The sequence below is a fragment of the Paroedura picta genome, chromosome 4 (assembly GCF_049243985.1).
Source record: "Paroedura picta isolate Pp20150507F chromosome 4, Ppicta_v3.0, whole genome shotgun sequence".
Classification (NCBI taxonomy): domain Eukaryota; kingdom Metazoa; phylum Chordata; class Lepidosauria; order Squamata; family Gekkonidae; genus Paroedura; species Paroedura picta.
In genome coordinates this window covers 41,281,894-41,308,221 of record NC_135372.1, presented here as the reverse complement: position 1 = coordinate 41,308,221, position 26,328 = coordinate 41,281,894, and the positions used below count along the sequence as shown (strand labels likewise).

The 26,328-nt window shown below is 45.7% G+C and overlaps 1 protein-coding gene across 2 annotated transcripts in view; it reads right to left on the bottom strand.

The window, feature by feature from the left end:
• The window catches only part of LAMC2 (laminin subunit gamma 2), a 49,313-nt gene that overhangs the window by 3,565 nt on the left and 19,420 nt on the right, over nt 1–26,328 (bottom strand). For both annotated transcript variants that reach the window (XM_077332613.1, XM_077332614.1), the window contains 19 exons: nt 25,874–26,009; nt 24,115–24,213; nt 21,922–22,058; nt 19,140–19,259; nt 18,035–18,221; nt 15,189–15,298; nt 13,124–13,345; nt 12,817–12,999; nt 12,193–12,396; nt 10,141–10,277; nt 9,315–9,471; nt 8,102–8,307; nt 7,708–7,787; nt 6,653–6,790; nt 5,955–6,099; nt 4,305–4,454; nt 2,944–3,058; nt 970–1,169; nt 68–226 (listed from right to left, as the gene is read on the bottom strand). In XM_077332613.1, the coding sequence (XP_077188728.1) occupies nt 68–226; nt 970–1,169; nt 2,944–3,058; nt 4,305–4,454; nt 5,955–6,099; nt 6,653–6,790; nt 7,708–7,787; nt 8,102–8,307; nt 9,315–9,471; nt 10,141–10,277; nt 12,193–12,396; nt 12,817–12,999; nt 13,124–13,345; nt 15,189–15,298; nt 18,035–18,221; nt 19,140–19,259; nt 21,922–22,058; nt 24,115–24,213; nt 25,874–26,009 (2,885 nt within the window). The remainder of the gene's footprint in view (nt 1–67; nt 227–969; nt 1,170–2,943; nt 3,059–4,304; nt 4,455–5,954; nt 6,100–6,652; nt 6,791–7,707; nt 7,788–8,101; nt 8,308–9,314; nt 9,472–10,140; nt 10,278–12,192; nt 12,397–12,816; nt 13,000–13,123; nt 13,346–15,188; nt 15,299–18,034; nt 18,222–19,139; nt 19,260–21,921; nt 22,059–24,114; nt 24,214–25,873; nt 26,010–26,328) is intronic.

The following is a 26,328-nucleotide window of genomic DNA, read 5'->3' as shown; positions in this document are numbered from 1 at the left end:
CACAAACATGAGTGTCTTTTCTTAAGACTTCTTTTTGATAAAAAGGCAGAACAGTTACAAAACTCACTTCCTGTGCCATGGAGGCATCCAGGTCAGCCTCCAGCTGCTTCCTTTGTAACTCATTTTCCACTTCCCGGGCTTCTCTCTGCAAAGACATTAGCCCTTTCTCCAGAGCTAAGACGCCATCTGCTGTCCTGTTGGCTTCCAAGGCCAGCCGTCCTATCTCCTGAAAAACAACAGCAACAAAACAACAGGAGGAAATGTTCACGAGTCAGGAAGGTCCGTGGCAAGAAAAGCCATTTGAAACAACAGGTTTGGTGGCTGTTTGTGAAAACCCTAGACTTTAACAAATCACAAAAATCCAGTTAGGGATATCAAACGTAGTAGCAGAACAAAGTTTAAGTCCAGTGGCATTTTTAAGACCAACAACATTTTATTAAAAGTAAAAGGCATCTGATGAAGTGCGCAGGCATGCAAAAACTTAAATGTTGCATCAAGCTATTGGTCTTAAAGTTGCCACTGGACCCAAACTTTGTTCTGCTGCTTCAGACCAACATCGCCACCCACCTGAATCTATCAAAAGTAGTAGTCAGTGAAAGATCCTGATGGAGATATCTCCTCTGATGGGTCCCATGAGATTCCCAACATTGCTAGCCCAGCTTCCATCAATCAGCTTCATGTTTCCATTACAGCCTCAACAAAGCCCCCAGCTCCATCTTTGACTAGCACTAGATGGGACAGAGTACATATATAAACATGTACAGATCCAGTGGAATGCGTGCTTCAGCTTTTGTCAAACTTGAGCCAAAAGCTAGGAAGAGAGTGACAAAGTATCTCAGTCTACACTGATCTTACAGATTCTGGGCAAACCTGAGCAAGGACGCAAATTTAAATTTACAAGGAAACAAACTTCAGCAGCTGGCCTGCCAGGAGTGCTCTCCCTGTACAACTTCTGCCATGCCTGTATACCTGATCAATGCCCACAGCAATCTCCTTTGCCTCCCCAGCCATTCTTCGGGCCTCTTCTGCTTCCGTAGCAGCAGTGCCCAGAGCCTCTTCCGCCTGCCTGGTCTTCTCGTTGGCACTGGTGACCATGTTGCTTATGTGAGGAAGCTTCCGCATGGCCCCTTCTGCTTCCATTTGCTTGTTGCCTACCTGCAGGTTGAACTCTGCAAGCCAAAAAGGGAAAGGGGAAGAGAAGCCTATCTGAATAAAGAGTCCACTGCATGGAGACAATATTGTTATTTGTGCTGGTGACAGGAGGCAGAGATAAACTTCGAATCAAAAGCACCGAACTGGATGAAAACGGGCTGCAGCTTTATTGAGCAGCTGGATTTCATCTGTTTAGATCAACTTTCTCAGTTAGGGTTTTATGAAACCCTGGAGTTTTTTGATGGTCCTGGAAGGGCTTACTGAAAGGGTGGGAGTTAATGAATTTTTAATATATTAAACATCGACTGGGTGATATGACCATATATGGCCATGTCAACCTCCCCCTCACCTTCCAAATTGGCCAATGATGGGCCTGGAGGAGGTGGGAAGGGGAGGGGCCCTAGGTGGGAGTGTGCACAGCTATGTCTCCCAACCATATTCTGCATGATCACACCACTTCTGGGGTTTCTTGAAGCCTGAAGAATGTTTCAGGAGTTTCTCAATGGTAAAACAGTTGAAAAAGTCTGATCAGGAGGGGGGAGAGGGCTGACTGACAATCAAAATTCAAATCTGCCTGCAAATGTCCAATCAACCTGTAATAAAATTTGATTGATTGACCTGTTGCCTTCCAGCATTAATCTACTGTTTAGCTAATTTTATGCCCTGGGAGAGCATCACCTCAATTTGTGTTGTAGAGGGTGTTTTGGGGGTGTTTGTCTCCCATAGACCGTTTATGCACTGGAGGTTTCATGCCAAGCTGCAGACTGGAGTTTTAGTTGTGGCAGGTTGCCCCACCTCTTCCTGCACCTGCACGGGGGAACATTTGGCCTGGTGTGCCTCATCTGCCCCCAATTTGTGCTCCTGCATGGAAGCTGAGACACTGAAGTTCCCAGTGCATAAATGGTCATACTGTCGCCTTCTAAGCCAATTTTTGCTGTGGACAAAGATTTTTCATACAGGGCTGCCTTTAACCGCTGCACTCTTCCACCCCTAGTTTTAGGGGTCATTTTTTGGCAGGCTTGACAGGCCCCTGTAACACGTCCCTCACCCAGAAAGAGGAGAAATGAGGTATGTCCATCATTCTGTGCCATTTTAGCACCACCTTCATGACATTTTTTAGAGAGCCATCATCAATAACAATCCGAGTTCAAAGTCCAATCAACAGTCAGCAGAAACTACCTCAGAAGCCTGAGGCGAAGAGCAAAACGCAGAACCTCTCTTGATGGTGGCAAAAAAAAAATAACTGAAGGAGAAGAGCTACTCCCTCCCAGATCACGTGGCTTTTGGGTGGGAAAAGTCTCCTCACTCTCTGAGATAGGAGGGGGATAGCATTCCTGGGAGCTCCTCTCCTTGGCAGGCTCTGCGAATTGCAGATCCCATGGGGGAACGCGCAGACACCACGAAGATGAACAAATAGTTCCGAAGGCAACAGCTTCTAATTACAATGAAAACATCTCACTCTGTGTGTGCGATAGTCCACGATTCCAGAAACACACAATCACTTCTATGTGCATCTGCATCAAAATGCCAAGTCCTGCCCAACCCCAAAGATCGGAATCCAGCATGCTCATTGGAGCTCATTTGGACGGGTGCCCATTTGCAAATCTTTTCCCGATCGACATTTTTGAAGTTGCAACATTTTCTTGAAAGAGGATTAGATCTTGTTTTTTGTTACGTGCTGGGTGTGAAGACTACTTGTTGTTTTCAGCTTTGCCCCTCATGGACCTTGCCTGGCACACAGCACATTGACAATAGACCTCTAGTGCAACTTTTTTTTTTTAAGCTACTCACCCCTCAGGTTCCTCAAGATGCCATCAACTTCCTCTAGAGAGACATTGCCAGCACTCAGTGCCTTCTGGGCTGTACTCTTGGCAAGGTTGGCACGAGACAACAGTTGGACGGATGCCTGCAATGGCAGGAGAACAAAAGAACACTTAACACCAAGCATGGCAACACAGGCCCGACTCTCAGAGTTCACAATCAACCAGTTCTGCTATATAGGGGAGGATCTGTATTTGGGGATTAAGGACAAGAACTCTGAGGATGCAGTACCACCTACAGATCCAAGCCTGGGTCATATGTATGGAACAGACAGAGGGGCTCCTATGATGCACACAACGTCCTTGTGGCTGCCACATGACCTTGGAGTTCCATGCCATCTGGGAGCAAGGGGAGTGGTGTTCTGATTGTGACAAGAAGTCCACTACTGCGACCAGAATACCACTCTCTCTCTCCCTCAGCTAGAGATGTAGCTAGGAACCTAGCTCTGTCTCTCCTCTGCACTATCAAGTGTGGTAATTCCCGAATAAACGTTTATTTACTCTTAATCAGGTTGTGTACCTCCCTGTTGTTATTTATTCTGCCAACCTAATGGTAGCTGCAGCACATAAGCTTCCCAGCAGAAGAAATGCAAGCTCCCTGAAGCTATTTCCATTCACAAAAACAGCACAGGGGAAAGGCTGCCACAGCTTCGATCAGAACACAGCCTCTCTGCCCCTGAGAGACACAGAACTCTCAGTGCTTGTATGGTACATGAAGACTTTGTATCATGTGATTCAGTCCTTGAGCTACTTCATGGAGAAAATTCAGGCTTGACCCTGTTCAAGATATTTAGAGGTCACTCGGAGAGGTATGTTTCTTCATCCCTAAAAATATGTGCCACTCACTTCACCTTAGAACAGTGGTGTTCATCCTTCCTAATGCCGCGTCCCCTTATTACAGTTCCTCATGTTGTGGTGACCCCCAACCATAAAATTATGCAAGTGTTCTTTCACAGACATGCATCCAAAACTGACCAATGGCATGAAGATCCTTTATTCATGATTGTATATAAATTGGTTTTTCCCAGGGTTTCTCAGTTCAGTTCTGCCTCTTGTCCCACCATGCCGATCTCGTTTTTTTCCGCTGCTCCAGGCAGATGAATACTCTATCTTGATCTACCCTGCAAGGCTGTTGTGTGGATCCCCCCCCTCCAGCCAAGCTGCTTGCCCTGCTGTGACCCCTGTGAAAGGGTCCTTCGACCCCCAGGTTGAGAGCCACTGCCTTAGAAGTACATGAATCTTTGAATTAAAGAGCCCGTCTGAATAGGTGTTACAGATCCCACTGTCACTGTCTACCAACACTTTCTAGTCATTAATACAGTTTCACATTACCAGTCTGTCCTCTTGTCCTTTCTGAAAGAGCTCTTTGATCTCTTCTTCTTTGCTCCCCATGTTGCCGAGCATCTGCTTATATTCCAACATGTACATTTCTACCAGACCTGCTAGAGAGTCCGCCTTCTGCCGGAGCTGTTTGGCTTCCTCCTAAGGTGTCAAAATGGGAAAAACTCATGACTTTACTTAGTGCCACTCCTGCTGGTCCCAAGATCTGGTCCTTTCTTCTATTTATTTTATTTATTTTATTTATTTACAAAATTTATATCTTGCCTTTCTACACTCATGAGGACCATCGATGTGGCTAACAGATGAAAAAATATGCATATAATAAAAACGCGTCTTAAAAAACATCAAAATCTAAAACTCATCATTAAAACAAGTAAAACCAAAGCTAAAAGACACATACAAAAAACCATAAAAATAACAATTAAAATGTTGGGCAGAAGGAGGGATCACTGGGAACACCAAGTGAAACAAAAAAGTCCTCACCTGCTGGTGGAAGATGGCAACAGAATGGAACAGACAAGTCTCTCTAGAAAGTTCTAGAGTTTGGTGGCAGGACCAAGAAGGCTTCTCTTGGGGTACCACCAGAACCTAGGCCTCGAAAGATGACTATAGTGGTTAGGTAGGTTTTACTGCCATCTACCTCATTTCAGAAGTCCACCTGATACAAACTAGAAGTCATTTGTTTCAAATGTGTAAAAGGCCATGGCTAGGGAAGCATGACTCCTGAAACAATATTAGGTCAGGTTACAGAACACACAGAATGCAGGAGAAGATGATGATTTTGCTTTTTTACCCCACTTTTCACTTCCCAAAGAAGTCTCAAAGCAGCTTACAATTACCTTCCCTTTCTCTACCCACCACGGATACCCTGTGAGGTAGGTGGGGCTCAGAGAGCTCTAAGAGAACTGTGACTGGCCAAAGGTCGGGTGCCACTTCTGCTCTCCAAAATGTCCTGTCGCGTTGCAAAATCCTATTGCTATGGATAGTTCCACACTAGACAGTCAGTGTGGGGTAGAAGTTAAAGAGTGGCAGACTCTAATCTGGAGAACTAAGTTTGATTCCCCTTCCTCCATATGCAGCCAGCTGACAGACCTTGGGCTACTCAAATTCTCTTAGAGCTGTTCTCAGAGCAGTTGTCTTAGAGCTCTCTCAGGCCCACCTACCTCACAGAGTGTCTGCTGTGGGGAGAGGAAGAGAAAGGCATTTGTAAGCCACTGTGGAACTCCTTTTGGAGTATAAAAAACAGCTCTTCTTTGTGAGTCCAGAGAATGGCACTGGTGAAAGGAGTCAGGTTTGGCCTAGGGGGCTACTATTACTAGCAAAAATCCTGGAAAAAAAAGTGCTGTTTGGGAATGGTTGGTAGCAAAATAGGCATTCTTCCTCTTGCAAAGGACAGGAAAAGAAAAGGTATGATATAAAGCAACTATGCTATGTGCTATCGAGTCACTTACAACTTACAACGATCCAATAAATTAGTGACCTCCAAAAATCCTATCAAGAACAGCTTTGCTCAGGCCTTGCCAAATGAAGGCCATGGTTTCCTTTATTGCATCTCATGCTGGGTTTAGCTCATTTCCCACTGCCTCCAAAGTTTCCAGCGGTTTTGGGGACCAAGCACCTCAACACACAGAGAGTCCTTACCTGAAAGACGCTCGTGTCAACCTTCGGTAAAAGAGACAGGGAGCCGAAGAGCACTTGGCTGCTTTGATAGGCCTGGTCAGCACTCAAAGCAGCTCTGTTGCCATCTGCCTCCAACTCACTGAACAGCAACTTTACCTCATCATACCTGGAAATGAGAAGTGAGTTTGAGCCCAGAAGTGTGAGATTCCCCCCCACACACACACACACACAAACACACCAATGATCCCATCAACCACATAACATTTGAATGAAGCAGGGGTCAAATTCAGATTTTCCATAATCTGCTCCAGCTTCTTCTAGCCAAGGGATTCTCGCCCTGATCTTTATGAATGTTGACTTTCTGAGAGTATCCCTGGATCTACAGTGCTGTGAATGAGAAGGAACTCCTCTTTCTGTCATTTCCCCAGAGGCCAAATCATCTCCCCCAAGCGGGCCCCAGAAGCTACACAAGAATTACCAGGGTCCTTCTGGTGCTATTCGGTATGGAGCAGCCACCAGGGTCCTTCTGGTGCTCTTCTGTATGGAGCAGCCACCAGACTTGGAGTCTATGAGTCTACTCAGAACACTTGAGGTTCTGACCATCGACCCTGGTCAGAAAACCAGGGGATGTTGGGGATGTTTTCCATGCAGAGAAGATGAAGGCAACTAACTACCCTTTGCCTTCCAAGTGAATGAAAGTCAATCTTGTGTGAGCATACTTTTTCTGGAGCCCTTGTGCAGAGTTTGTCAGGATGCCGCCCCCGCTTGCAACTGACTGCACCAAAGCCAGTGCTTGGCTCGACGCGTCTTCTGCTGCCCTGGCTGCTTGCTCAATGGTATTCGCCAGCTGCATGTGGCTGGAAAGCACAAAAAAGAAAGAAAAATATTATCTGGGAATAGGTTGCAAGGGCAGTGAAGACCATTCATGGCCATCACTGTCCCTTCCTCTCTCAACTTTACCTTAAACAGAATGATGCAACATCAAAGCAAATCCTTATTGGGTGAGGACTGAATAGAGTAGTCATGCTGACCTTGCTGTGTATTGACCCTCTGTGGTCTTTGCAAAGCTGGACTTTCCAATAGGGTTGCCAGCCTCCTGGTGGGCCCTGGAGATCTCCTGGTATTACAACTGAACTCCAGATAATACAGATCAGTTCCAATGGAATTCTATGGCATTATACCTCAATGAGGTGCCTTCCTTCCCCAAACCCCACATTTCCCAGGCTCCACCCCTCCCAAATCTCCAGGAATTTCCCAACCCAGAGTTGGCAACCCTACTTTCCAACTTGCCCCTCCTGCTGCAGATCATTATGCTCTCTAACAATGCTTCTTTCTGCAGGCTGCAAATTGTACTTATGTTGAAATTTAAAAATATATATTACAATACTATTTTTGCGTTCTATGCGTTCTATGAAACTTTTTGTTGCTCCATATGGACCAAAATTTTAATCAAGAACCCCCCCCCCCCAGTCAATGGTGTCCCGCTTTACCAATGTTAAAATCTGGTCACCTTACTGCAGACCCAACTCAGGGACATACCTGGGGAAACTATATTGCATGGTTAGGCCCCTGACATCTCTCCAGGACTTCCAAATTCAATCTGTACTAAAATTGTGCACACATTTTCTATTTAAATAAAATGCTAACTTCTCTGGATTTCTTTTCCATACTCTTTCTTTTAAAAAAATATTGAGATTTGACCTTTTTGTCTTAGCCTGACATAGAGTCCAGAGATGTATCCACTGGCCTCTGAGACTGGGCTAAGCAGACTCACCTATCTGCTAACTTCATGGCTTCTTGGGCAAGGATTAACAACCTGTTTGACCCTCCAGGGAGATCTGAAGATGGAATAACCTGAGGAGGCAAGGGAAGGAAGGAGAGAAACATCAACCTGTGCTTCTGAACAGCAAAGTTGTATCCCAAAGCTCCAACTGCATCTATTTCCACCAGAATTTCTGACTGGGCCAGTCATACAAATATGCACAAAAGGTGCATCTCTTCCTGCTCCACACATAAAACCTGCAGTGACAAATGAACGAAGCTATTTGATGCCTCTTTCTCACAGGAACAAAATCCTGCCGGTATTTTTTATTTCTTTCTGTGACTCGGTCCTTAATTGCTGCTCCCACGCCCTGAGATGAGGAACAGCTCCAAGGAAAGATACTTGCCACTCCTCCTAACTTCGCTTTGCTTTGCTCCAAATCTGAGCGAGCTCCCTGGATGAGCTTCCTGCTGTCTTGCACCTGCTTCTGGTACTGATTGCCCAAAGACTGCAGCCGGTTGGCTGTGTCCTTTATCTCGTCCAATTGGCTCCGGTAGGTGAATTCTTGACCTTTCACCTTGGAAAGGCGACTCCCCAAGGATCTGTCCGTAGCTTGAACAACAAGAGAGAAGGAAGAGGAGGGAAAAATATGTTCACTAGGCTAGAGGAAACATACTGATATAGAAGAGAAGTGGGCCTGTGGCCAGCGATGGACAGGTAGAGCAAGCACAATTCAAACAATCTTCATGAAATTCCTGCTTACAAAGCAAGATTCTCTGGGATAGCCTTAACTCCAGCTCCACTAAGCAGTCAGAAGCTGAGGACTGCTTGGAAAGAGACACTGGCATGAAACAAACAAGATGGCCAACCCACATTGCATTGCTCCATTTATGCAGCGATCCAACACCTTCACAGCACACCATACTGAGTCACTTCAACTGAGCCAAAGACTATGCCTTGCACTCTCCCTTACAAACCAGGGTTCCAAACCACAGCTTAAACCCCGGTTCGTACAGAAGAACACAAGCCATAATTTGAGGTTTAGATGAAATCGCAAAAAGTAGACATCTGTCTGAGAGAAGAGGGAACACACAAGTGGGCGGATTCCACAGGCTTCTATACGAAGCAACAAATTATGATTGCCTGTTATATCTGACGGGTGCCTGTGAAAAACATAGAAAGCTATCTCCTCTTAGGGAACAAGGGTAACTAATGAGCAAGCCAATATTAGAGACAGGCTGGAGGGACCAATTGAAAAGCTGTCAGCCTTAACTGCATGGACCCCTTCCATTTGTCAAAGAAGAGGAGCTTGAACAAACGGCTGGGTCATAGATATGCGGGGCTAAGTGTCAGCGGTGAAAGGAAAAGAGGTGAAGTTACACAGCAGTGCTGTAAGACTTATTTATTTATTTATTTATTTTGCTGTTGTTCAGAACTGGCACCTTGTTCCCATCCTCTCCAAGGGCAAGAAGGGCAGCTTTTCATTATTCACCATTCAGGTGACCCCAGTGGATTTTCAGGGCAAAAGACGTCCAGAGGTGGTTCACCACTGCCTGCCTCTGCACAGCACGTCCTTGGTGGCCTCCCCTGCCATCCGGAATGGATCTGGGAAGATTTACCTTGCAACGTCTGGGCTTCTCTCAAGACATCCTGGAGCACCTGTTCAGCCTCTCTCATCTTCCTCTCCAGCTCCGCGTTATCTCCGGGCACTTCCCCTGCCTGCCCCTGGGAGACGAGAACCTCAAGCCTTTGAAGCTGCTGGCTGTATTGATCTACCTGGGGATAAAAGGCAAGGCTTGCATGTCAATGAGTAATGCAAAGGCATCAACAGAAAGAATCAGGTAGTGGGTCATATGAAGGACCAGTGAGAGCAGACCCGGGGTTTTTTGGAGGGCTTGCAACCTAATCAGATGGGCCTTTGGAGGTTAACCAGATGTCCTGGGCTGGTTTGGCAGTGGTGTGGTGCTGAGTCATCATATTTTATAAATATTGCCTGATTTTCATTGGCTTTTAACTTATGATGCTATTGGTTAAGTGTTTTAAGTTGCCCTGAGACCTTTTGGGTGAGTGGCAACTAAAAAAATCTAATAAATACCTGGTCTCTAAAATCTATTTTCTTAGCCTTGCAATCTAAAAATACAGGTGCAAGAATCAGAAAAGAACCAGAGGAGGAGAGGCAGCCTCTGGGTTAGAGGGCCCCTCAGTCCTTGCTAGATGGGAGCCTGCCAAGGAAGTCCCAGGTTGCTACACGGAGACAGGCAGGAAAACCATCACAGTTCATCTCTTGCTTGAAAAACTTTAAAGGTTGTAACTTAGTGGCATTTTCCACCCCCACTGGGCCTTCTGTGACCTTCTTCTGGGTTAAACCAAGTCTCCTAGTTCTCTGCTCAAAGAATCAGAGGGAGGGTAGGAAGGAAAATTCCTCGCAGGAATGATGGCTCTTACCTGTGCTTTCACTTGTTCATAGCAGGCTGGGCAGCGAGTGTGTTCACAGCTGGGCCCTTCAAATCCTGCCTTACAAATGCAGCTCCCATCACCGCGACACCGCAGGGGCTCTGCACCCACTGAATTGCAGTTGCAAGCTGCGCGGGACAAGAAAAAGCTTACAGCTTGGAGAGAGCCCCCAAATCACATTTGCAGGTGCTTAACAGATTTGCTTGCTTCATTTATACCCCAAGTAGAGAATGTGGTTAGCTGTTAGAATTTCTGACTGTACACATTATGTTGGAGAAGAACAACTTACGGAAAGAAAATCCACTGTTACTAAGCTCTTTGTGGTCATTGCAAGAAATTAGGATCATACTTGTTGGCAAGAGTTTGAATATGCAGCTTTTGCAGCACCAGGCTGCTTGAAGAATAAAATAGTGTTTTATTCAGGAGAGAAACAACTATGTATAGTAAACGAGAGGGGGAGACCTAACCATCTAGCTAGCTGTTGTCTGCAGTCATTATTCTGTTCAACATCTATTCTGGAGTTAAGCAGGGGGAAATGCACTCAAATAGCAGGAAGTCTTCTGCTGAGCCAATCAGGACACTGGAAGAGATTATTTGAAAGTTCCCATCTTTGCTGAATATACATCTCCTCCAATGCCCCCTGGAGGACATCCTTTATATTCTGCTCAGTTATGCAACCTGCAGCTCTTGCACATTTCTCAGTCCCTCTGCAAGCCAATGTTGACAGGAACATTAAAAAATTAAATGGCATTCTCCTCTGCTAGTTCCTAACCAAGGCAGACTTGGCCCTGTAGAAAACAAACACACAGTGTTTGGAGTGACAAATACATTGAACTGACCCTGCAATCTCTTTCTGTTTGCTGTCTTAGCCGGTGATAACAAAACGCCCCCTTTCCAAACTCTTCTCTAATCACTGTCTCTAAAAATGCTCCCATTTCAGAATTTGCTCCTTATTTCTTCTGCAGAAAATGTTCATAAATAACCCAATGGATTTGGAACAGAGATATCTTTTGTTCTTTTTCATGCATCAGAGACTCTATCCGGCCAAGCAACAGACAAAGTGACAGCCCAAACCATCCAAAGAGGTGCCCACACACACACACACCTACACGCGCATAACAGAAGTCTGAACATAACAGCTTTATAGCTCCGCAGGATGCGCCAGGCTGACTGGACATACAAGAAGTTTCCAACAGGGCAAAGACTGAACAAGCGGTACGCTTGACTGGTCACCAAACAGCCACCTGAATTCATCCGTTTGGAGGCAGCTATGCAAGTCGGAAAGTTCCTGACATACGTTTCTCGTTAGTGCAAGACATTTGCCCGTGACTAGGAAAACAGGAGAAAGGGTGATCCCGTGGCCTGGGAATAAAGCTTCATAAACAGCTCTTCGGGGTGGGTTCTTGTTAAGGAGAGGAGTGCATTCTTGGAACATGAATACAGGGAATGAGCACTGCTAGAAAATGGCAGCCAGAGGGGCTGCAGCCAGGCACAACACGTTGGGACCACCCGAGCCAACAATGGAGGTGGAGGTGGCTGTTTGTGAAGGAGTGCTTGCTGGAGTCACAAAGATGATGCTTAGTGGGGTCATCGGAAGCACCTCCTGCTCCAAGGAGGCGAAGGAAAGCTGGGACTGGCTCTTTGTTTTGGGGAAGAGATGCATGGGAGAAGGAACAAAGGGGTACCAGGAAGGCCACCTGCAGGTGCCATGTTGGGGACCCATGTCTTATATCGCTCAGAATTTGTCCTAATGTCTAGGCCAGGAGTAGTCAAACTGTGGCCCTCCAGATGTCCATGCACTACAATTCCAATGAGCCCCTGCCAGCGAATGCTGGCAGGGGCTCATGGGAATTGTAGTGCATGGACATCTGGAGGGCCGCAGTTTGACTACCCCTGGTCTAGGCACTAGTGTTATCAAACATCTTATTTATTTATTTTGAGACGTATATACTGTCCTGCCTCTGAAAATTTAAGATAAGGCACCCATCTCTCATACTAATCACGACCCTGAAGTCAACATTCTTTTGGAAACCGATGCTATACCTCGGCATTTCTCTTCCGGGTTAGGAGATGAGGGGTTTCCGAAAAAGCCATCCTTGCACTTGCACTCCCCCGTCACACGGTTGCAAATCCCAGAGGCGTTTGGATCCACGTTGCTGCACTGGCATCGCTGACAGGGCCGTCGTGGACCGGTCTCACCCGAGGGATCTCCAAAATAGCCATCGGCACAAAACTCACAGCGAGAGCCTAGGAAAGAATGAAGAACTGGGTTTGTTTGCACTGCACTTTTTACTACCCAAAGGAGTCTCTAAATGACTTAAAATCATCTACCCCTCCTTTCCCCATGACAGACACTCTATGCGGTATGTGTGGCTGCGAGAGCTCTGAGAGAACTGCCTTGTGAGAACAGCTCTGAGAACTGTGACTGGCCCAAGGTCACCCAGCTCTCCAGATTAGGGGCAACTACCTGCCTCTCAAATGAAGGCCAAATGGATGAAGCAACATGTACACTTTGCTTTAAAAGAACAAAAACTTTGTGCACAGTTCTGTTGGCATTTTGTGGGCTTGGAAACCCTGCAGTCACTGCTCTTTATGTGAACCCATCATTCTGTAGGAGGAAAAAAAAACATTGTCCTTGCAAGAAATACGTCTGAATCTGAGCATTACCACTGGCTCCTGGAAGACAGTTATTGCAAACCACCTCCTGCGTCCGTGGCAGCACTGAACAGCCATGGCCACCCGGGCACGGGCATCGCTGACAGCTCTGCGGGCTCTGTGGCGGACTGTAAAAGCCAGTTGGGCAGACAGAACTGATGTGTTCCCTGTTTTCGTCGCCCGAATAACATTCCCCTGGACAAAGTCAAAAAAAAGAGAGAAGGAAGAAGAACAGCCGCTGAGACTGACGTTTAACACCACAGGGTTCAGAGACAGCATGCAATTCCATATATATAGTCGCCACTGCGAATTTCCTCACCAGTCTCTGGATCACAGATTCCTGCTCCCTGGCAGTTGCATAGCACACAGTTGCTGAAGGCCCCAAGTCTGACAGCATCTTCTCTCTTGTAACCCGGAGCGCATCTCTCACAGAACTGACCCTCATACCCTGCTGGACATGCGCAATGCTCCACCCAGGGTGCCCGAACGCCAGAGGCTGGCCGTGCCGAAACCAAGACAACATTAGAGAGATATCCTGTGTCTAAACAAGCAAAAACACGTTACGGTGAATGTGGACTCTCAAGAGGATGACATGACAAATGACACACCCCCCCCCCAATGGCAGAATTGTCTGGGATGACTAAGAATTGCCAATCACGTGGTCTGGCAGGCAGGCAGTTATAGCGTTTCCATGCCTGCCCCTTGTGTGATGACTTATGCAATTATTGTGTGGGGAGAGCCAGGTAATAGGTAGGGAATGGGTTGCTTGAAATGTTCTGGTATGGCGGAATACAGTTCTGTTCTGGCCTCACGGCACCATGAAATGAACCACTTCAAGTAATCCAGTTCCTTGTGGACTTTGCTTGGCTTCCAGAAGAGGGGACGCGAAGCATCGATCTGCCTGTCGGTGAGAGGATAGGCAGGAATGGGACAGTACGGCACCTTCATGGTCTGAAATTTGCTCTGTGCCCTAGAACAGGGGTAGTCAACCTGTGGTCCTCCAGATGTCCATGGACTACAATTCCCATGAGCCCCTGCCAGCATTTGCTGGCAGGGGCTCATGGGAATTGTAGTCCATGGACATCTGGAGGACCACAGGTTGACTACCCCTGCCCTAAAACAGCCAGTCTCAACCTTTCTTTGGCCACGGGCCATTGGGGTGCTATTCACAGGTTCCAGGGCCCCCTACAGGAGGTTGGCTGCTTGCTCAATGAGCTAGGCTTCAAAAGGCCTAAGGTAAGAGTGAACTAACTATACTCTTATATATATGAGATGGCAACAAAAGAGGGAACAGAATAAACCAACTTGTGTGTAAAGCTAGGAAACTCAGAAGTTGAGCAGCAGAATATACAAAATATATTTGTTACTCTTCATGTGCACATTTAAGATTTAATACTGATGTTTTTAAAATCTTAAATGTATACATGAAGAGAAATGAATGTTTGTATCTTAACATTTAGTATATTCTGCTGGTCAGCCTAGGTTCCCAGTATGTATATATACATGAGAGACAGATTTCTAGAATATTCAACCAAGAGAAGCATGTGTGTTCATTTTTTCCCCTTGGATGCATTAATTCAAGTTCCTAACAAAGGAACAGATTACAGGATTTCTTTTTCTTTCCCTTGAAAAAGGTTGAACTTTCAAGCAATTAGTGTCTTCTGTGACAAAAGCATATTTCATCCATTCAGTTACTAGGACCCCCCATAAATCCATTGGGTGCTCCTTTTCACATTTTCCAGTCTGTGGCTTCCTTCAAATGTGCCAGGCCCCCCAGGGAGGCATATGGACTCCATTGACAATGGCTGCCCTAGAACATGCACTCAAATTCTCTGTCACACACCCTAAATCAGGACAAAGGGTGGTAAGCAGATGTTCCTAAGGAAAGTTTCTGCAAGTTGAAAGGTTTTTTAGGTTGGAGGAAGGCTCCAAAGTTTGTTTAGTGGACATTACTATAAAGCAGGGGTAGTCAAATGCTAGCATTTGCTGGCAGGGGCTCATGGGAATTGTAGTCCATGAACATCTGGAGGACCACAGGTTGACTACCCCTGCTATAAAGGAAAACATGGAAAGGATTCCCTGATAATAAATAAATGGCCACCAGATTGTCTGATCCTTAATATGCTCTCTTTAAAATTCATAATACTGCCAGATTATGTTAATGTAAGGGGGTTTTAATGGGATATATTTTTCATGTTTTTATGTGGGGTTTTAATTATGTGACCCACCACGAGATGGCTTGCCGTGGGTGGCGGGATATAAATTTAATAATAATAATGATAATACTATGGTTTTAACCCTTTGTGAGTCTCCTATTGGATCACAATGAGGCATACCATTATAATTATTCCCCTTCTGGTTTCCCCACCCTAATCCCAACTCACTGTCTCCATAAGTGGCTCTTATCCAAAGAGCTGTCAGGTTTCCAATTAACCGGCGGAAATCTACGCCGCTCAGTCTAGGGCTCCAGTTGTTGTTTGGATGCTCATCCAACCTGCGTGCCAGAGATGATGAAAGAAATAGAGAAATTTTGTGCCCTTGCTTCTACACAGACAATACAAAGAAGGTACACAGCATAAATCATCAATGCTAAATATAAAATACAGAAACGGTGTATGGAAGAGGCTGATTATATAAAGGCATATAAAAATATATAAAGTATATTATAATAAAGTATATTAAAATGATCTCAAAAACTGATTGAAATAATTGAAATAAATAATCTCATTTTCATCCGATTTGTAGATCGAATATTTTAATTTCTCAGTGTACAGTATGACAAGCATTGCAGTTATGAAGAAGAAGAAGAAGAAGAAGAAGAAGAAGAAGAGTTGGATCTTATATGCCGCTTTTCTCTATCCAAATGAGTCTCAAAGCGGCTTACATTCGCTTTCCCATTCCTCTCCCCACAAGAGACACCCTGTGAGGTGGATAAGGCTGAGAGAGCCTTGAAATTACTGAAGAAGAAGAAGAGTTGGTTCTTATATGCTGCTTTTCTCTACCCGAAGGAGGCTCAAAGCGGCATACAGTTGCCTTCCCTTTCCTCTCCCCACACAAGCCACCCTGTGAGGGAGGTGAGGCTGAGAGATCCCTGATATTACTGCTCCGTCAGAACAGCTTTATCAGGGCTGTGGTGAGCCCAAGTTCACCCAGATGGTTGCATATGGGGAATTGCGGAATCAAACCTGGCTCACCAGATTAGAAGTCTGCACTCCTAACCACTACACCTAGCTGGCCCTTACGAACTTGGTGACTATTGGCTTGGAGCCTTCTGCAGTCTGTATGATCATTAGAGAAGCCCTGTATGTCAGAGAGCTGAAATTGTGAATGCTGTATAACAGTGGTCCCCAACCTTTTTATCACTGGGGACTGGTCAACGCTTACTGAGATCCGGGGTGGGGTAGTCTTTTGCCGAGGGACATCGCTGCCCCTGCCTGAACCCCTGCTTCACTTGCTTTCCTGCCGGTGCCCCTGACTTCCCACTGCCCGCTGGGGCGTGCTGCCAGCAGCAGCTGTGCAGTGCCATGCCAAGGGGGGGGGCCAGCCATGGTGACCGCCGGAGAGCACCAAAGGTGAGCCGGCAGCAGAGTGGCAGGGCAGCCCACAAGGCAGCAGCCAGGGAGGAGCCGCGGCCCTGTACCGACAGATCTACGAACTGATATTGGTCTCTGAACTGGGGGTTGGGGACAGCTGCTGTATAAAAACATAGGTCCTGAGGACTATATGTATGTATCTAATGAAGTAGAATGAAACAAGTTCATAATGGGTGTACTTGTCCCACTGTACACTGAGGAACTAAAATAATCAATCTGCAAATTGGATGTGAATGAGAAGATTATTTAGAAGATTTATTTCTATCAGTTTTTGAGATCATTTTACCATACTTTATTATACAGCCTATCCCACACAGTTTCTGTATTTTTATCAGAATAAATAAGGTAGAAGCCACATACCGTTAGATATCACGTTATCCTAATCCTTCCGTGCAGAAGCAGAATCCAGAAGTTGAATAAGTTTAGCTAGCACAATATCCAACAATATTTGGCTCCATGCTTAGGCAAATTACTGTATATACATGATGTCACATACATTTGCTTGATTTATTTAATGGCAGACACAAACCTCTTTCAGCCTCCATAAAGTGGACAGGCTGTGCATACATTACAAGCCACAAGGGAGCACAGAATATGGAGCCTCACCTGCATGTCTTATATATTTATTTATTTGACATGTGTAGTGTAGCCAGGAGATCCAAGGATTCTCTGGTAGCCAGGCAAGGGACGTTCATAGGTGGTTTCCCATTTCCTGCCTATGTGTCCTGACCCCTAGTGTTCCTTGGAGGAACTACCACCCAAATCCTTTGAGGTCTCCCATCCAAATACTAGCCAGGCCTGGCCTTGCTTAGCTTCCAAGATCTAAAGGTATCGGGCTTGCCTGGGCTGAGAATCAACAAGTCAGAGAATCAACACAAGTGCAAGATTCAGCCACCCAGTACTTCAATCCCAGGTTTTCTTCATTAATCCAAGAGGTTATCTATAATGTCTTAAAGCTGTTTTTTAGCAATCAAAACTACTTGCAGCTTAAGGTCCAACAGATGCACAGATAACAACAAAGCTAATTTAGTAGACAAAGATAAATTCAGTTTGGGGAACAAGAACTGATTGAAATGTCCAGGCCCAGGAAAGCTTGTCCACCATTAGCAGCAATCTCACAAAAGAGAAAAGTGCCAATCTAAGCAATTCACTTATTGCAAAATGGAGGCTCATCAAGCTCGTTCATACATGCTTGCACACCGATCAATCTTGCATCCCTAGCTTACCCAGCACTCGATGACTGGCAGGGGAACGCATGTAGTGACTCCATTAAAATGGATTGTTGAGGTGGCATTGACCGGGGGGGGGGGGGGGGGTCTTGGTTAAAAATTTGATTTATATGGAGCAACAAAAAGTTTCATAGAACGCATTGAACGCAAAAATAGTATTGTAATATGTATTTTTAAATTTCAACATAAGTACAATTTGCCAGGTACCCCCAGATGTCCCTCCAAAAGTGGGACAATCTGATCACCTTACATTAGATCTGTGATGGCTCCTTCGCCTGTAAGAGGCATTGCTTGATAGAACAGTTGTCAAGAGAGGAATGTCCACTGCTGCCAATCCACTGATGATGATTCTCAGAGGGGGCTACACAGGAGGGTCTTGTACAAGGGAGCCCCCGTAGATCACTTTACCTGAATTCATAGGTCTTTCTGGCACAAGGCAGCATCCTTCCATGAGGCATGAGGGGGGCAGCGATTCTTAAGCCAGCTCCTTCCAAGACGACGTCATACTGGGACGGACGACGTCCGGCTCGATTCACGCGGTAATTGAAAGACAGAGTCTGTCCATAGCTCAGCTGCTGGTTCCCAAGGAACCTGGCTACAAAGGAAGTGCAAAGCAAACAGAAGCTCCAGAGGACAAAATGGACAGACCACATGATTCCAATGTGGAACTTTGTTTGACAAGAGTAAGTTAAGCTAAACAACAACATAGCAGTGGGGAAGGGCAGTTTCAAAGGGCTACAGTGACACCCGTTGCTGTGTTGGCACCAGGCTGCTTAAGAGAAATAAAATATTTTTATTGTGAAGCAAAACAACTTTGTGACTAGGAATGGCCAGAGAGACCTCTCTAACTGTTCTGTTATGCATTCAGTATATCTATTCTGGAGGCAAGCAGGGAGGAAGTGTGCTCAAAGGAGCAGGAAGTCTCCAACTGAGCCAATCAGGATGCTGGAGATTATTTGAAAAATATCAGGAAGTTCCTGGTCTAACTATGCTGAATACACATTTCCTCTAATGCCCTCTGCAGATATCCTTCATACCCCTGTGAATCATGCACAACTGTATATTCCAACATCCCGAAATTCCAATGATATTGAATGCCTCAGTTATTTCATAAAAGTGCTTAAACCTCATCAGTTTCTGTTTGATTTTGTGGTGCATGTTTTTCTCCAAACTCCATTTTATGACTACATATGGGGACTCTGGCCAAACGTTTGGGAAACTACGGTAGATTCTTTCTCCAAGAATGATAAACGTTCTTTTCTGCTAGCAGACAATTAACAATATAACCTCTTGTTTTGCAGGATTTTTCACTCAATGAGTATACACCTCCTGAATCGAAGCAGCCAAAAGCTCCTAATCCAGATTTGCTAACTATGCGTCTCTTCTGATGCCCCCTGTAGGATATTCGTCTTGTGCTGTTAAATCATGCACGCAACAGATCTTACCTGTTTCAGCAATAACAACTTGAAAGTACATTTCCCTGAGTGGTCCTTTTGGCTATGCAAATACACACCTGGAGCATTGAAGTAGATGGGTTCTGGCCTTCTTGCTGCCACATAAACTTCTTTGTGGTGCGGAGACCACTGGAGCGGCAAGGGAGAGCCATTGGCCACGGCTTTCCAATCCTCATCGCCTAGAACATAATCAAGCCACAGTCTATTGAACTGAGCTAGAACATTCAGAGCCGTACTTATGGACTCAAGATAAAAGTAACAATGAAAGCAAAAGAGCATCACCCTGAGAGCTGTACTTAAGAGATGTTTCTTCCTCAGCCAGCATTAACCAGGAGCAAAATCTCCCTGGAGCTATACTATTTCAGGATGCAGAATGTTGAATGTTGTCTTATGTTAAAAGGATACTTGTCACATATATATCCAGTGTATCAGGGGAAATCATTCCTTGGCATGGTTATTTCCAATATGCAAGGTAGGTGGAGGTGCCTCCCTGCCTGCACCGTTTTCTTGACCCAAAACAGCACCAGTGGCATGTTATTTGCCCCACTGGGTCGTTGGAGACTGGCATCCCTATCTTAAGCAGAGTTTGTTACAGTCTTGTAAATTTAGGGAAATCAGTGGGCTTAGGAGACACTAACTGCGTTTAGGATTGCATTCTAAGTGACCACAGGGAGGTGAGGGAGGGGATCAGCTCCTTTCAGTTGTATCCTATTTTTGATATAAAATCAGACCCACCCCATGCCCTCCACGTTATGACTAAATGGCTCTCTTGTTATTTACTTCCACTTAAACCCTTAGAGCAGGAATTCACTACCAGGGTTCCAGAGAACCATGGGGTTTCTCAGCCTATCCCAGAGGTTTGGATGGCCGCTAGACATCACTGGAGACGGTTTCTCCTGTTGTTTTACAGGTCTTCTTCTTCACAATGGAAATGGTAAATGATCGACTGACTGATTGGCTGGCTGCTCCATCTTACTTCTGCACCTACTTCTCCGAAGGGGCATGCCACCTCTTCTGGGGTTCCTCATAGCCTGAAAAATATTTCAGGGGGTCCTCCAAGGTCAAGAGTTCGAAAAAGGCTGTCTCAGAGGCAATTTCGGAAGAACGGCAAACAATTTTTAAAATCCCCAGTCCCAGTTATTAGCAAACACGACCATCTGCTCAAACTCCTCAGTCGGTAATAAAATCAGTAGAAAGCCGTAGCTATGCTTGGCTGTTCTGTTCAACGAAATCGTGGCCATTAATGTTGTCTCATACACTCCAAGTGGGTGTGTCTGAAACATAGCAGGGAGTCCTGAAAACATAACTGAACCTTGAAGAGCACTCCAAGTCAAATCCAAGTAAACAACAGGAAGGAATGTTATGCAAAATATGCTGAAGGAATGAAACTGTAATTGAGTGGCTGCCTGGATGCCAATTGGACAGAGAGGGTTTAGCAAGCAAAGTCACTGTGTCAATGGGACCCGTCTTGCCAAGGGCCTGGTTAAACCATACTCTGCCAGATCCAAGCGAGACATAGCCTGCTAGCTGGTGGGAAATGGGGACAGGCAGTTATTTACAGAGGAGGCATGTAATGGTTGTCCGCACAAATTGACACAACTTCCAGCACAAACCAGAAGCGACATTGCAGTGCTCTCAGAGTTTCTGACTGAAAGCTAGAGTGTCAGTCCCAGCGTGACATTATCATTTCCAGGTCATGCTGGAAGTTGTATCATCATGCAGGAATGATGGCCATAGGCATACACACACACCACTTGGCTGGCCAGCTTTTGCCCACCAGCCAGGTAAACATTGGTGGGCCAACGGCAAGAATTTCCTGGAAGTCTCCTGCCATAAGCAGAGCTGAGAGTTCTCCCAGAAGTATATGTTCCCTCCAGACCACAGAGATCAGTTCTCCTGCCTCTCTAGGGTGTAATGCAGTGCTTTCCAAACTGACGCCTGGGCATGCAATGATTCCTGCTGTGGTGCCCATTTTCTTCTTCACCAACCTGGTGGAACCTCCAACTTGGAGGAGTGAGTTGCCAGCTGAGCTCTGGGCCCTGACAGAACTGTCACGAGTTTCTCATGGTCTGTAAAATGGCACTCTTCCACCAGGATGAGACCACGGCTGTTTGAAGCGTCACGGGATTGGTTTTTAACTGTGTTTTATTATTGTATTTTATTATTGTGCTTTGTGGTTTTATTACTACCCCAAGCCCATGGCGGGCTCGGGGCAGTGTAGAAAACTAATTAATTAATTATAATGTTAATAATGCTAGTCCTGACTTTCCTCTATCTCAGAGGAGCAGGAAATGCTTCAGAATAGCCCAAGAGGCTCCTTCTAAAATGGCATATTGATTGACACGCTCTATATTTCTACATAACCTAAGGGCCAAACTACAGAATACATGCAAATGTGCATGACAGAGACTTGGAACTATTTGCTTTTTTAAAGAATGTAAGTTTAGGAAAGGGAATTTAGAACTGACAAGTTAGCATGGGAAATGCTTAACCCTTCCCCCACCAACCATTTCTCTGAAATATTTGTCTCCCTCCCACAGACATAGGAAAAATACATTCCAGACCTTACAAATGGCTGCAGACATGACAAATTTGGAATAGATAAATGGTGAATGGAGAGAGCATGAACTTGGAATGGATACATTTGAAATAGATAAACGGTGAATAGAGGAAACACTTGCTTCTCTGCACTAAATTTCTCTTTGATGAAGCTGCTTTTCAGTTTTTTACTTTCAACAAACAACATAATGTTTCTGTTAAATGGATTTGGATAGTGCTTGCAGTAATCCCCTTGGAGACCCCCCTCCCCAAAAAAACCCCAAACCTCCACGAAGTTTTTACCTTGCTGAAAGGAAGAGGTGATTTTATGGATGCTGTAATTTTCTGCACTGGAACAAGTAGCTGAGTGTCCATAACAGAAACAAGGAGAACAGCCCTTCAGATTTCCTGAATCCAGGTTATAATAGCCCTGCTTGCATCTGTGAGGGAGAAAGAGGGCAAGCAAGACAACGTATGATTGTTCTTTTGTGTGCTCTGTATTGCACAACCCTCCAGCAGACTCCATGTCATGCCTTCGAGCAGCCTCTGTTTAAAAACATTTGCACAGTATAATTGTATCTAACACCAGGGCTCTAGGAAGAATGCCTTTTGTGGCTTTGTCATAAGCACAGAAGGTCGTAGAAACAAAGACATGGGAAGAAGAAAAATAGAGAATATAACTATGTCTTTGGGGTTGGGAAAGCTCCTGGAGTTTGATCCAACCGGTCCGGGATTGTACCACCCTACCACCTCTAAACCTCCGCCAGTCATGGACAGGGGCTTGTCCACCATTTTATGAACTCTTCTAAATGCACCATTTGGAGGGTGTTTAACAGTCTAAGGATTATGCTTTGTATCAAAGACTAAAAACTGGCTAAAGCAGAATATGTACATAACATCTTTTTACATTGCAAGTGATAAATCTGGGGGAGGGGAGACTCATTGTTCATATTTAGAGAGCCTAGTCTGAACCAAAATGGAAAAGCTCTTTCCTTATACTTAAGAAAAGGCAACTCTACACCTTCCCAGAAGCTCCCAGGGCTGAGTAAAGCCCAAAAGATCTAATAGTGACAGATCTTTATAACAAATAAAACCCTGCTACTAGGCTAGTTTGGACTGTGAGGGAACAATGGCTCTTTTTTTGGGGGGAGGGCCATTTACCTCACAGTGGGGGGGGGGTGCGTAGAGGCAACCATCATATTTTGATGTGCTCAAAGAGGATGGGAAAAAAGAAAAACTTGGGACTCAAGAGTTTGCCAAGATATCCTGTAAAAGATATATACTGTCCTCTACAGCAGGGGTAGTCAAATGCTGGCAGGGGCTCATGGGAATTGTAGTCCACGGACATCTGGAGGACCACAGGTTGACTACCCCTGCTCTACAGCATTAACAAACCATCATACAAATACCGACTTCTGCCATAAGTGTCAGAGGACTGTACTGATGGGACTGGATACATACAAGCCCCACGATTGGAGAGTGCAAATCTCTGCAGAAAAGATGGGCTCCCTCACCTTCCCATGTCCCCGAGAAGGGTGTGACACCTGGTTTCAAAGGTACAGAATGTACCTTTAGAATAAAACGTATAAGTCTGGGGTGGATCTCGCCATATAGCTTCCACCTGTCCTGACATGGCACAGCTCCCAACAGGCTGTAATTAGAATGAGCTCTCTCCTGAATGCTTGCAATGGTGGGACTATCTCTGATGAGCCGCGAAGCCTGCGGAAGGGGGGGGGGGAACCCTGTTATTGACAGGTATTTGGCAGGCAGATGCACCTGGCCTCCTCTATAGCTCCCTTCAATCCATAGTCATGAAACAGGATGGCCTAGGGAGGATGCAGAAACACCCTTCTGAGAGGGCAGTTTTTAAAGTCAGGCAAGAATTGGTCAAGAATGCTTTAGGACAGCCTGAGTTAGGCTGCTCAAAGAATACAATAGTTTTATTTATTTATTTGATTTTTTTATACCAGCCCTCTTAGACTAGCTGCCATGGAATGTAGGAAGAGAAACAACTACCATATGTATAGGAAAACTGAGCTAGAGATCTAACTAACTATTCTGCAGTCTGCACTCATTCTTCTGTTCAATTCAACTGCTGTTCAGGAGGCAAGCAGGGAGGAAGTGTGCTCAAAGAGCAGGAAGTCTCCTGTTGAGCCAATCAGGACACTGGAGGAGGTAAGCTGAAAACCATCAGGAAGTTCCTTAGCCCAGGAGTAGTCAACCTGTGGTCCTCCAGATGTTCATGGACTACAATTCCCATGACCCCCTGCCAGCATTTGCTGGCAGGGGGCTCATGGGAATTGTAGTCCATAAACATCTGGAGGACCACAGGTTGACTACCCCTGCTTTAGCCTATCTAAGCTAAATAAACACTCTCCTCTGCTGCCCCCTGCAGGAGACTCTTCATGTGCTGATCAATCATGCACACTGCAGATCTTGCATATTCTAACAAACAATAGCCTTTAAGGACTGTGCTCTGCTGATAACCAGACGTACCGATCACAGTGGTCTCCTGTAACAAACTCCTTGCAGATGCAGCGACCGGAAATACACTGACCTGTGCTGCCAGCTGGATCACAGTCACACTGGGATATCCTGCAAAAGATACAGTGCAGATATTTTGAAACTTGACTCCATTCTTATTGAGAGCAACATGTAAGTATTTCAACATAGGAGGCAATATAGCTTAGCTGCTTCCAGTAAGTCATTCTAGTCATTTACGGGTAATGCACAGAACACAGGAAATGCAAAGCATAGATGCCCCCTCTCCCAAGATACTTTTATCCAGGATGCTGGTTTTTTGCAGAGGTCATTGTGCGGGCAAGCTACCAATGGTTTCTCCCAGTTTAAGTCCCAGATACCAGTTGGCTGTTTTGTCAGGGGCTGAGAGAGAATTTTTCATATTATTATCACCTAGCAAAAGCTCCTGGACAAAGACTTCTGTTTTTGAGGAAAGGGTGGAAGGAGAGCTGATTTGTTGTACTCCGCTTTTCACTACCTGAGGGAGTCTCAGAAGTCTAACCTGGAGGTGACCCTTACATGGATCGCAGTGGCCAAGTGTTCCAGGGACAGATAGAGCGCTAGTAGCCACGCATGGCGCAGATGAAAAAACGCCATCCGGGTTACATTTGTGATCTGAGCCTCCATGGAAAGGGAGGCATCAAAGATCACACCCAGATTTCTAGCTGCTGGTGCAGATGTTAATTGCACCCCTTCCAGGCATGGGAGGCGTGCTGTAGAAACAGCAGAAACAATCTTTCTCCCCATGTAGCACTCATAACTCTCAAAGCCAGGCCACACTATCAACAGACAATTTAGCAAATGAATTCTTAATCCTACAGGTTGGATGAGGAGTCAAATGGAGGGCTGGGGGTGGCAGAGAACCAAATAAACACTGCACAAAGAAAACTAATTTACTGATTTATTTACTTCTTTTGTAGCCTGCCTTTCTCCCCAGTGGAGGCCCAAAGCACCTAACATCATTCTCCTCTCCTCTGTTCTTAGCCCCACAACAACCCTGTAAGGTAGGTCAGGCCAAGAGGATGTGACTGGCTTTGAGGTCACCTAGTAAGCTGCCATGGCAGAGTGGGGATTTGAACCTGGGTTTAAAATTAGGCGCAGTGAGTTCTTCTTTTGAAACAGAGGAGCGTTCAGACATGTAGCTCCTTCACTGCAATAAATCTGCAATAAAAAGCATCAACTTCTACTCCCTTGCAGTCTATGCCATTTCTAATGAATGGCAGCTGTTAGAAACTGCATGACTGAACTTGCTCCCATACGAGGGGAGAGAAAAACAAACCTCCACACCTACATAAAAGTCAATCTCTTCCTACTCCATGATCTGTTGTTTGGGTAAAGGTAAAGGTATCCCCTGTGCAAGCACCGGGTCATGTCTGACCCTTGGGGTGACGCCCTCCAGCGTTTTCATGGCAGACTCAATACGGGGTGGTTTCCCAGTGCCTTCCCCAGTCATTACCATTTTACCCCCCAGCAGGCAAGCTGGGTACTCATTTTACCGACCTCGGAAGGATGGAAGGCTGAGGCAACCTTGAGCCGGCTGCTGGGATTGAACTCCCAGCCTCACGGGCAGAGCTTCAGACTATATGTCTGCTGCCTTACCACTCTGCACCACAAGAGGCTCTTCTTTGGGTAGCTAGGGCTTATTTTTTCCCCTTTACACTGAGGTAAAGGATAATCAAATCTGAAGATCGCCCTATGAGTGATTAAGAACTCTGCCAATATCATTGGTACTCACGACATTTCCCCGCTGGCTGTGCAGCCGTTCACTGAGAAGGAGTGGAACCCATGTTGGCATCGGTCACATTTGTCACCTGTCACACCAGGTTTGCACTGGCACCGTCCATGGTTATCACACCATGCGCCAACAGAACCTGTGAAGAAGCAGAGGAAGCAGTTGGGCAATGCTTCTCGAAGATATTTTTTTAAGTGTGACCCACTTTTAAACTTCTTCTCCCTTTACGAATCCATCATCACAGTGCCTCAAAAGTCCCCAGCAGTGGAAATCCGAGTGGTGACAGACATAAAGTACCCCCACTGCCTCCTGCACTGCTGGGGACTAACAGCAAACAGAACCTGGGGAAATTAATCAGGGTGCTGGGTGAGGATTTCAAAGGACTAAGGCAGGGGTAGTCAACCTGTGGTCCTCCAGATGCTCGTGGACTACAATTCCCATGAGCCCCTGCCAGCGTT